General features: G+C 28.4%; 1 protein-coding gene across 2 annotated transcripts in view; it reads left to right on the top strand.

Moving 5' to 3' along the window:
• The window catches only part of LOC107169919 (uncharacterized), a 48,676-nt gene that overhangs the window by 12,705 nt on the left and 22,637 nt on the right, over positions 1-13,334 (top strand). Inside the window, exon 2 of one of the 2 annotated variants that reach the window (XM_089218546.1) lies at positions 5,517-5,838. The exons of the other annotated variant lie outside the window; for it this stretch is intronic. Coding sequence (XP_089074672.1) covers positions 5,571-5,838 — 268 coding nt within the window. The 5' untranslated portion in view covers positions 5,517-5,570. The remainder of the gene's footprint in view (positions 1-5,516; positions 5,839-13,334) is intronic. 2 annotated transcript variants of the gene reach the window in all.

Raw genomic sequence — 13,334 nt, 5'->3', positions numbered from 1 at the left:
AAATGTATAATATTGTAGAAGGATTAGTTTTTGTTCTTTAACTGAGTTTAACCATAACAATATATACCTTGTTAGTCATTACTACTCATTAGTCATTACACTCATTGTAAAGTTGTAATGATTAGATAGAGGGATAAGTTTGTATTTTGTTTGGTTGCATGTCAATAATCATAGAAATGCTGCTTTGTACATTTTTACTGAAATAGGAACGCTAATAATTAAGTTATAATAATTAATACGTCTTAAAATAATCAAACATTGGTAAGCGACCGCTAAGTATTTAGACATTTATATTATGAATTTACAAAAATATTTGATTGATAATTATTATAGTTTTTTTTAACTATTTACTGATTTTAACAATTATGTATGGTAAAATTATTTAAATTCTGATTGACAACTTTACTAAAGTATAAGTACGTTATTAATCACGTGATTTTTAACTGAAAATATCCATCGACAATTATTATGACATACCGTATATTATTATGTTAAAATGTACTCAAAATTATAGGTACAAATGCATATTTTGTTTAAACCAATTGATCGCGTGGGTATAACGAGTATACAATGCATAGTGTAATGAAAGAAGAGCAGACCTGTTATCGGTGGTTATCAGTATGCATATGTCTGTAATATGGCGTTTAACAATTAATATGTGTCCCTACTCCCTACTCTATACAGTAAACTACTGAACTACGTAATAACATCACACAATATTATTATTATGGTGATAACAACGAGTATTAAATGCATTTAAAAAACGAAACAAGCCTGTCATTTAAGTATTTAACAATACTTGAGCAAATACAGACAGACAATGTTATGTAGCGTTGTTGTGAAATGTATAATAGTAGGTACATGTGTTTTTTGGATCACATTTATCGGTTTGACTTATACAATGATTTTATTTGAGCAAACACACACGTTGTTGGTGGGTGGTACGCATTTTCCAGTTAGGTCAGCGCGGCTATCAGTACTGTGTGTCGTTTTATATTATTAATATTATTACGATGTGACATAGCGAGCGCTTGAATTAAAATAATATAATTATTGTACCAAGGCACGCTGCCTTGTAGGAATTGAATATGGAATATTGTTGTTATTATGACAATATGACATCCGCCGCCGCGACGTTCTAATCGTCGTATTACAGGTACGCGTTGGCTTGCATTAAATTAATAACTTTTGCCCCTTTAATCTGTGGTTCAGGAAAAAAAATCGGGAACAACAATATTCCAATGAATTGATCGTTGTTTTCTTATAGTCCGTCGTCGAAATTTAAATCGTTCACTTTTTTCCCTACTCCCCGTACAGTGCACCATTAAAACAGCAACGTTGCCGTTCATTAATATACCTACTCACGACATGACTACATGCACCGCGCCCATGCACGCGCGCGGGCCAACGCAATGTGTTGCAAAACTCAGCGAGAGATAAACATTGGATATGGACTGTTTGCAATATACATATTATTATTATTATAAAGTCGACGGCGACGGCGGCGGCGGTTGCCAAGCAACTCCACATACGAACGACGTTGGCGAGCGTCTATTTTGTGATAATATAAGTAATGATAATAATAATAATAATAATAACGCGTAATATATTAATATTATAATATTATTATAGTCATATTTCATTTTACGGTGTTGCTCGCGATTTCGTTTCTATTTTATTATAACACTGTATTATACGCTCGCCAATTCCCTAACGCTGTATTTTTGCGTCTTTGTATGTAACCTGGCTATACGTGTATTATTAAGAGTTAACTGAATTTTATCAGAAATGAGGGTGGTGTGTATAGGATAATTTACGCGATTACACAATGTTATGCACTATACGTAAATTTTCCATCAATCTGTTATTTACACCACCGCGATAAACGCATAGTGAAAACCCTCAGGATAATATCTAATACTCGAATGCTTAAAATTTTACCATAATAATATTGTGTACACCAGGTATCATAAAAACGTTTATACTTTGAATGTTTCTGTTTAGAAAATATTGAAAATATTGAAAATAACATGATTTATATACATTTCACTACCTTAACTGCAGCATAAAATTTATGTTCGACTTGTATATTAGACATTTTTTTTTTCTAGTTTATTAATATAATTGTTTCAATACACCAAGTATTTTACAATACTTTTACAATGTTTTTACAATATTATAAAGTTAATTAATTAAGGTTTACAAATAAGTTTACGAATACATTTTAGCTTGATTATGAGTCTGGGTAGTCTCTTATTTAACTTAAAGTAAAAATTTTAGACCCTGAGTTGTGAGTGCACCAATATTATGAATGCGTTGATATTATAATGATTTGTTTTTGTAACCACAACTTATTCGAGAAAAAACTAGTTTTCGATAAAATTAATTATATTTCATAAACGAATAACCATAGGTTTGTAGATTTGAAATATTCACCAAACATTTAAACTAGCGTTTTCTAAGCGTGATAGGTATACATTTCAAAATATTTTGAACCTTTCTATGCTATTTATAAACATCAATAATTTACTTTTTTCGATATAGGAAATAGTAACACTGTGATAAACATTTAAAAATTGAATACAAGGGGTTTCTTGAAAGTTCTCAAGCAATTTAAAAATATCGAAAATAAATAATCGCTGTCTCTATTATACTGTTTTATTTAAAATTTTTAGAAAATCCTTCATTGGCAATATTTTTGTATAATTATATAAACATTTGAATTTCTAATTTTAACAAAATTTACTATACATTCAAAAAAAAAAAAAATTAGTTATTTTATAATATTTTAAAATATTATATAATATTGTATAAATCCAGAGCGAAAAGTGAGCTATTTTAGTCGTGAGCAACGCGTGCGGCACTTGTGTCACCAGTCGAGGGCTGCATTTTGCTCAAGACAGAAATTTCCTTCCCATCACACGAGTCACACATAATATTATTACAGCTGTCGATATCACTACTGCTGAAATGGCAATAAGTTACACAAACTTCATGACACTAAATTTCTTTGCATCGATAAAATTGGTTGTAGAATATATAATAATATAGGTACAAAGGGTAATAATAGGTATATTCTATGACTTGCAAAATAAACTGTTCTCGCCTTTCTTGGTGTCTTGATTCGCCAAACTATTCCATAAAACAGTACGGGAGAAACTCACCTACCAGCTATTATTTGATATTTTATAGACAAAACGTATACCATATACGTTCATATTGTTGATAATATATAGGTACCAGGCAGAAAAAAAGTATTTTCCGTTGTACGGTAAAAGATCATATTCCAATTAATTTACAACGTTTCAACCAGCATCAAAAATTGAACTTTTGGTGCAGGCGAGACAAATAATATTAATATTAAAACTTTTTCCTCGCTATGCATTTTTATATACTTTCAATATATTTAGTCTAATATTTTAAGCCTTATTTTATAATTTTTACTATAAGTTCATCATTTAGGTAATAATGTATGACACATAGTATGTGCCTGGTATTGAATCCCCCCTCCCCTAGAAAAATTTCTACGGGCGCCTATGAACTATATCTCTGCTCGAAATCGTTTTTCATACGCAATGATCTATCAAATGATTTGTCGCATTCAAGTTTCAAAAATCCATTGCTGTGACAAAGTTTACAAGGAACTTACTATATCTATACAGCAATAATTATTTTAAATTTTAATATACAATTATTATGGTATAGCTATATTGCCTTTGAATGCACATTATAGGTACTACTGATTAACTGATTATGTTCTACATCCATATTGTACGTATTAAAAGTAAATTATTACTTATATTTTATTAACATAATGATTTTACCATACATAATCCCCCAAGTACGGATTGAATGGATTACGAAGGGTTACACAACATTAAATTCTGCCAATGTATATGAAACTACGTACAAAAAATATCCCAAATAAATGATCGTATTATGGTATAAGTAACACTATAAATAAAATACTAAAATATATTATTAAATATTAAGCGATTGGAAATGGAAAACGTATTATATACGTTCATGGTCCATGTAAATAAAACATACATTGTAATTTGTAACAGCCATGTATATAATTAATAATTATAAATACCTATAATATATATTTAGATTTTGTACAATTTCTCAATGCTACCTGCAATGGAATGATAATATATAAGTACAAAATACACTGTACTAATATTATTTTTGTATATAATAATATAAATATTAAAGTGATTGGAATGGTGGACTTTTTCATTTGTGAAACGACAATTCATTACATTTTAAACAAATTAAAAATAAGCATGCTATGAAATTTTAGTTTTGCCTCTAAATTATTGTTGCCTAGTGTACGTATTAGAAGTTTAGAAATACAGGGTCATTATAAGATTATTATAGGCCTCTGTTTAACTCGATGTCCTTACTATACACGTATAATATATTTTATATATATAAGCACTGCATGTCATGTACGTGATGTATGTGTGTCACATTATTATCACAATATGCACATGCCGAAACAGTAGTTTTTTCATCTAGTTTAATAACATGTGTGACAAAAAACAGTGTGGTGCCCTTACATAATAATACCTACCTATAGGTAGGTACCTACGTATTTTATTTCTATATAAATTCCACGAGCGGGACAACGCGATTTTAAATGTTTATGGTATATGATTTAGTGTTATATAATGAAGAATTGAAGAATATTATTATTTGCTCATGAGCTATTCATTAGTTTAATTAATTCTAATGATTTTATAGGTATAATGTTTAAGAGTTGAAAAAATGTTACAATAAGTTATTTTTTCATCTAAAATTTTCAACCGACACGATTTAAAATATATTATATATTTATGTATCTTGTGCTTAATTTTAATAATCGTTTTGAAAGTATATACAATATTTGGATATTGTATTTATTATAATAATGGCTGTCGTAGAAGGTTATTATTGTATTTAGATACCTATACCAATCTAATAAATAAAAAGATAATATTAACTAAAAATTGCATTAAAAATGTTTCTTAAGTACCTAATGAATGATTACTTATTATTAACTAAATTCAATAAGTATTTACGAGTATAATATATATTATGATGATATCTTAACAATAAACTCAATAGCTATAAGTCTGCTAATTTAATCACTTCTACATATATAATTATTATTGTTATAAATATTTTTTAATTTTATATATTTACGAAGAAATTATTCTTAAGCCAATCTAAATATTATATAAATATACTAATTAGCAATAGGTACAAACCTCAATTATTTCGTATATTTTAACGATTAAAAAAAAAATTGAAATTCACCGTGAATAATTGATCTTTTTGTATTATAATTTATATAATAAAACGAAACACGTCAATAATCGTGGCTATAGAGATTTGTCTCTATAAATACGTCGGTATAAACTATACGCGCAATTATCAATTTATTTTTCCAATTTCACAATGATAATAATATTGTGTACCTACAACTTCAACTAAACGTTCGGCTGTGTGCATGTGTGTGTGTGTTGAAGGAGGCGGTGATCGGTTGCGGTGGCTGTGATCGGTTGCGGTGGCGGCGACGGTGGATGGCGCCGCCTCGGTTATCGGACGAACAGAAGGCTTTGTCACGACAGCGCAGGCGGGACAGGCGTAGGGAGTTGCAGAGGTTAAGACGCGCCGACCCGATATACCGGCTGGCGGAGCGGGCGCGAAACACGCGAGCCCGTCGGGAACAGAGGAACGACCCAGAGTACCGGAAGAAGGAAAGGGAACGCGACACGCGGGCGCACCGGGACCGGCGGAACAGGGTGGACACGGTGATGCGAAACATCGCCGGCAGCCTGTGGACCAACGGTAATACTACGGGAATCCCCATCACTATTACAATATATACCATAGATACCTAGGTATGCCGAAAGTAGTAAGAGTCAACCGCCGAGCGAAGTCCGCGTGCTTGCATACTTAATTGTTACATCATATTAGAATGCTTTGAACATTGTTTATAAATCTGCCTCCTGCAATAATAGTATAGTACGAAATATTAAAGTGGATCCTTATAGGAGAGCTGATATCCCCGTCCACCATAGATATCTCATAATAGTCTCATCAAATCTGCATTTCCTATTTAAATAGTTATTATAGATTTTATACGGTTTAAGGTTGATGAAAATCACAAAAGATTTTGATTATTTTCTGATAGCGATGGATACATTATAGATAATATAGTTTTAGAAAGTAGAAAACTAGTACCTCAAGTTGGAGTCATTTAAATTGGTCGTTATTTTATAAATTTCTATTGAGAACTTGATGTGGTATGCATCATGTCTTATGCATTGTAAATTGTTTAATTTTATAAAAAAAAATTGTAAGCATTTTTTAAAATGTTATCCCAGTTGCGCCTACGTGGAATCGTTTTTGTTGGAGGTTTTCCCGCACTTTTTTCACTCGCTGTATATTATATGTCCATAATTTTTATTTTAAGTATATACGCATTTATACGTTTTACTCGTGTGCTTGAGTACTTGACTGATGTTTGAATCATCTTTTTATGGAGTTCTATAGAGGCATTTATAGGTTCCGGATCGCAATAGCTAACATGCGCTGCTTATAGGTACCTAATTCTGGCCTATACTTTAATAGTTTAACGTCTTTGTGTTCTGTTTTAAATATTTAATAAGAATAAAATAAAATTTTTGAAAAGCGAAATAATTTTTGTATTACCACCCTAAGAATTGTTTGAATGCCATCACACATGCTATATTAGGAACATATGAACAAAATCACATATTATTATAATAATAATACATAGGTAGGTACTTTCAATCACTTTCTGATTTTAAGATTAAAATCCCTTTTTCTTCGGCGATGGCAGTTATCTTTTTGTCCTCCTCAACACGACTATTTTCGCACTATAATATACAGGTATCCCAAAAATTAGAAAAAAGTCTTGCCTATAAATCCGCCCTTCTCACACCAGACGATCACGTACTTGCAGCTATATATGTACCCGTCGCTGTACAAACGTTCGGTCCTAAAGTTTTCCAATAAAGCGCGCGTGTACCACGGTGACCCAGAAACGCGATCTTGTTACCTATATAAACGCATCGGTTTATTGTGGCAACTGCTGACGCCGCCCCACCGGTCGACCTGTATAATATACGTGCGTAGTCGGTATTATATTATTGTTGTTGTTGTTGTTAGCAACGCTAAATATAATTTGAAATTATTATGTTATCGTGGTCTGTTGTGTATAGTAGTAGCTTATAGTTTTTTACTATTATTATTCGTTGTATCGAAACGGAAAACGATACCGCGAGCGTGCACGACGAAGGTTTCCCTATACTTTAAATAATACAATAATGATATTGTGTGACGATGACCGGTTAGGATTTAATTTAAACGTATAGTAAAAAATTGCACGTATACGTTAGTAAAAAAATCAGGACTGTATTTTATGCTGGCTTTAAGCCGTGTTTTCTCTTGCGTCTATAAGAATATATTATAATAGACTTACAGTGTGCTTATCTGACCGGCGCGGCGTACAATAATTATTAATGTATATTGTTATTTATAATAAACGTACATCGAAATTGTTTACCAAAATACATTTCATTTGCCTTAATACGGTATTCGCGGTGATTATTAATTCAACTCGTGATGACATTATATTATATTGTGTGGCTTGGTGAGGCGCGGTCGTACGCTCAATCTGCGGAAATGCACTGAGCGTACGTACCGGCCGCAGTTGCTAGCTCCCTGATGGGTGACCACCCGGGATTTTTAGCAACATATCCTTGTCACACATACACAAACACGTGTTACAACCCTACCCACTTAAAAACCTACAAACAAATATACAAAAATAACCCCTACCGTATCACCCCACACCCAATGGCCTATGTTGCCGCTGGTTCTCCTTACAAAAAAAAAAATATATATATATATTATATATATTATGTACCTACACTGTAAACATACACTCTGTACAGCAATGTATCTTAACCCAACTAAATTGATATTCTTTATCGGAATTTCAATTTTGTCAACACCTAAATATAATTGAATTTCGTTAATAACGTTTTGACAATAAATTATTAGATACTATACATTCGATAAAATTTTGACTACCGAGGTCTAATATTTTTACATATTACAGGTTAAGAGGTTAGGTTATCTATGAATATATTTATATTTATTTATTACCTTCCACGTTCTTGTGGGCTGCAATACATTGGAAGTATAACGAATATCATATAATATTATTGTGCCATTTCGTAATAAAAATATGTCTGCGGAGATTTCATAACAAAAAGTAATATTATAATTAATAATAGTTGAAAATTTAATATAGATACAATTACACAGGTATATAGGTATAATACTGTATAGTATAGATACAATAGATATATACTTGTTTGGTGAAATAATATGTAAATAAAATTTCATTTCAAATTCCAATCACTTGTGTTAGAATTTGAGATACCTACACGTTTTGTTTTTATGTCGTCATAGATATGATTGGAACTATAATGGATACATTAGATAATAATATATATATATATTCATATTGTTGGTGCAATCAAATGTTTCTATTAACTATATAGAATGTATTGAATGTATTCCGCTATTAATAATGCAATTTTTTTATACAATATATTATAATATTAAAAAAATATCTGTTGTACTGTACTAATACAAATTTAATGTAACTACACACACATAATAAAGTGTAGTTTTTATTTTAAATATTATAATATGTGATATATTTAATATACATTATACATAAATGTGTACTTATTATAGCTTTTATCATAACTGACATAACTCAAGTCAAAAATATCTGAACATCATAAATCAATATTTGTTTTATATATTGTCAATGTTGTAGTGTGTCTGTATATATACCTATACAATTGTATAATGTATGCACTATATACATATAAATCATTTTTAATGTATACTCCCAATGGAGATTGGAGATGTTAGTTTTCGAAGAATGATATAGTTATTGATTGCGAACCTATTCTTTTACGATTTATTATTAATCAATTCAGTCATTTTATAAATCAACGGATAAAGTATAAGATAATTGTTTTCCAATTTTTCATCATACAGTAACACACGGTAGAACATAATTTTGTTTTTATAATTCAACTCTCCCAGTAATATATTGCATATTTAGAATTTACTTAATGCCCGTTTACTATGTATACCATCCTATAGGCTTTATGGCTGGCCTTGATTAAATCTTTGAAAATGTATTACTCAATCTGTAATGGCACATTACGTGATAGTTTTTGCAGTGGGAAATAGCATCAGTGGCGCCGAAGTGTTTACAATATACTAAGGTATCGTACATCTAGGGGTCTCCATCACACCCTCGCTGTATTTTTTTTATAATTTAACCCTCAGATGCAAATCAAAGCATCTACAAACAAGTAATGTACCGTTTAATAGTATGTTTTTAAATTTAAACGTATATTCTGGATGCAGAACAAGGCAGTATCTTATGGTGGGCCCCCCATCTACTATATTATGATATAATATCACATATGTCATATATAAATTGAATGATCGGCGCTACTAAATAGCATATTTCTATAGTTACACATTTATATACAATAATAAAACGAATCATAAACATTACAATATATAAGTTTACTATAATACAAACCTTGTTTGGGTTATATTTGTGCACACAAACAATTCAAATTCAAGAGCTATTCAAAAAATGAATAAACTCCCTAAACCTTAAATGAAATTTTAACTTGTAAAGAATACGGTGTTTATATATATAAAAAAAGAATTCATTTAAAAGTTGAAATTATATAGATTAAAATGCAATTACTTATTTTTATAATTATAAAATGTAGGTATATAATAAATATTGTATTATTTAAATAATACAATAGGTCTCCAAAATTATTATTATTTAGTTAATTCTTCACCAGTTCAAATATTATTCTATTTTTATAATTTCGTATCTCATATTTTCATGAGTCATGATTTATTTAAAATTCTTAAGATATTAAAATTTGGAATTACATTTTAAGTATAAATTAATAATCCCTAAAGCATAATGATGTTTAAGATTTACCCTATTATAAAAATAAATAATAATATAATATTTTATAACTAGATAAATGTTAATTGGATTTATCTAAATTACAGCAAGTAATTAATTGTATAGGTAAATCAAATAAATTATTAAATCGTAATATTTATAAATATTTATATTTCCACAAGAATCTGAAAACTCCAATTTAATTATCCTTAAAGTATGATTATTTTTTAATTCTTAGACCGAATAAATTGAGATAAGAATGGAATTATTTTAGAACGATCTTATAAAGAAAGCAGTTATACAAAAATCAATAATCGAGTTACATATAAACAAAATGATGTATCTTATTCAGTTTTAATACATATTAGGTACATGTAATAGGTTTATATAATTAAATAATTTTATGTATTAATGTTAAAATAAAAAAAAGCGGGTAAGTCAGTGGATGTCGCTCTACTGTACAGTATAGGTAGTGGGTTACTGTAATGGATGATATTAAATTTGAATTCAATGAGATAATATCATTGTATACGAAAAACGATTCTGAGTAGAGACGGTTTGTCAGTTTAGGATATGTTATACTATATTAATTATAATGTTGTTATTAAAAAAAAAAATTTAGATACGTCTAAAATAAATTCCAAATTAATCTAATCAAATTCATTATGTACCCGTCATCCGACTCACTAATTCATTCATAGTAGATATTTACAATTTATCATAACGTATTAATATGTCATTCACAACATTAACTATTGATATTAGAATATAAAGTATTTAATATACTCTAGAAATTGAAGTAACCGGGCCACGAATAATATTTTTAAATAATAATTATAACTAAAATTGTTATTCTTGATTATTCACTTTTTGTGACCCCACAAATACAATTTTATTGATATTTATAGAATAAAAAAGGGATAAGTTCAAATGTCTGAAAATTTTATCAAGTATAAGAATTGATCAAATAAACATTTGGCGTAAATGTCAAATTTCTTGTTATTTATTTTTGAATAACATTTATAAATAAGTATATCGGCATGAAAAAGTAAATATATTAAATATAGTAAATATATATTAAATATATATATTTTGTCGTGAATATCGGTATACGAGAAATTGAGTGAATATCCAATAATGTTGTAATTCAAATGCTCATAAAAATTTAATTTGACTTTACAGTAGACATTTTTTTTATTTGATAAAAGTAGACAAACCGATGAAGAATGTTGTATTGAATTTTCAAATATAGATTTAAAAAGTTAAATTATTATGAAGTTCTTACGCAAAATAAATCTCAAATTTTTGTGATTTTTATGCATTTTGTCAAAATTCAAACTTTCAATACTTATTTTAAAAATATGACTATTTATTTTTAATATTTTTTAACTGTCATTGTAACAATATATACAGGGTGTCCCGGGAGGATTTACCCATTGCGATATCTCACGAAATAATGGAGATATCAGAATTCTGGTTTTATAATATTTTCACAGGGATAAGAACTACAATTTTTTCATTTTTTAAATTATTTTAATGTTTTTGTAAAAATTTAAAAATATATTTTTTTTATTTAATTATTCCAAAAAAATTAGTGATGGCCATTTTATGGAGTTTATTTTTCTGAAAATATTGACGTTTCAAAATTGTATTTTCATTAATTTCCTGATTTTAATACTTTTTCTAGTTTTGAAGAAATAAAATATGATTATAAATTTATAACTATTAGGAATACGGAAAGTATTCGGCGGCTGTATGGGAATGCGCACGGCGCGGTGGATCACATATTTGATAACATTATGGTGTTAAATAATTCACAATTTTTTTCGAAACTAAAAAAAATATCAAAAATCAGAAAATTAATGAAAATAAAATTTTGAAACGTCAATATTTTCAGAAAAATAAACTACAAAATGGCTATCTTTAACTTTTTTGGAAATAATTAAATATAAAAATATATTTTTTAACTTTTTTACCAAAACATTAAAATATGAAATAATTGTAGTTCTTATCCCTGTGAGTCTTATTACAAAACCAGAATTTCGACATCACCATTATTTCGGGAGATATCGCAATGGGTAAATCCTCACGGGACACCCTGTATTATGATGAGCCTTATTGTATTAAGTTTTGAAGCTTTTTTACCCAACGAATAAAATTTCATTGTAATTTACAAAATAAAAAACTAAAAGATTTGAAATATTTTGAAAAGGTTATGTTACACTAAAATTCCCGTTTTTACTTATTTCTTTTTTTTTGTTTTTCCCGGTGCTTTTGAAAATTACTGAGAATTTCAAAATTTGATAATACATCAACTAGATTCACTTTCCAATCGGAAAAGCAACTGAAGTTGAAAATCGAAGCATTATTTCTACAACTTATCGTGTACACAGACCCCCCAAAAAAAAAACACTCACAACATTGTAAAATCAATACATTCATCGCTCCGCTCAGAATCTAAAACAGGAAGTTGAGAAAAAGATAAGGCTCTAAAATAATTATATGAATATTAATTTATAAAATTTAGTAAAATAGAATATTTTTTATTTTAATGTAACTTTAATATAATTTATTGTTTTTGCAATCGTCTTTCATAAATGATAAAAAGTAAGTAGTGTTAGTGTCAGTACTAAGACGTTTTAAACATACTAGTTTTTATAATTTATATAATTCTCTGAAGTTTTGCCAATGAAACTCATTAATGAAAATATTTTTCACTCTGTGTTTTATGCTTGTAAGTTTTCTTTTTCTTTGTTACACATTCTTTACATAAACAAATTAAGTATCTAATGAAAAAAAATTGATTCAAATTCAAATATATACTTCTGTAGTTTAAAAATTATTAAATATATAATGTGTATACTTTATGTAAACGAATCGTTTTAATTTATAATAATATGTACTATTTTTTTGCTTCAATAAAAATTTAAAAACATTGATTACATTATAATTATAACATTTAAGCTTATATGTTTTTACGAATTATACAAATAATTATACTATGCCATTGTGATAATATTTGTATTTTTACAGTGCATAATTTGTATATTATGCTACTTGGTCAAGTACTATTAAACATTAAGTCAGCTTATTAAATAAACTGGCTTAATTTTTAGAGACATATCTTGCAATTTAAGTTTATTGCATAATTGTACTCCGGTGTTTATCATTATACAATAGTTATTCAGAACAATTATCCTGATCAAAACATAAATTATCTTGAAAATAAAACAGTTCGTATCTTTTGCGTAGTAGTTTTTGCTTCAAATTAATATTTATGATTTTA

The sequence above is a fragment of the Diuraphis noxia genome, unplaced genomic scaffold (assembly GCF_037042655.1).
Source record: "Diuraphis noxia isolate RWA-SAM2 unplaced genomic scaffold, SU_Dnox_SAM2 contig0002, whole genome shotgun sequence".
NCBI classification, from domain to species: domain Eukaryota; kingdom Metazoa; phylum Arthropoda; class Insecta; order Hemiptera; family Aphididae; genus Diuraphis; species Diuraphis noxia.
Note: the sequence above shows the minus strand (reverse complement) of the source record. Positions and strands in the feature narration are given on the sequence as shown.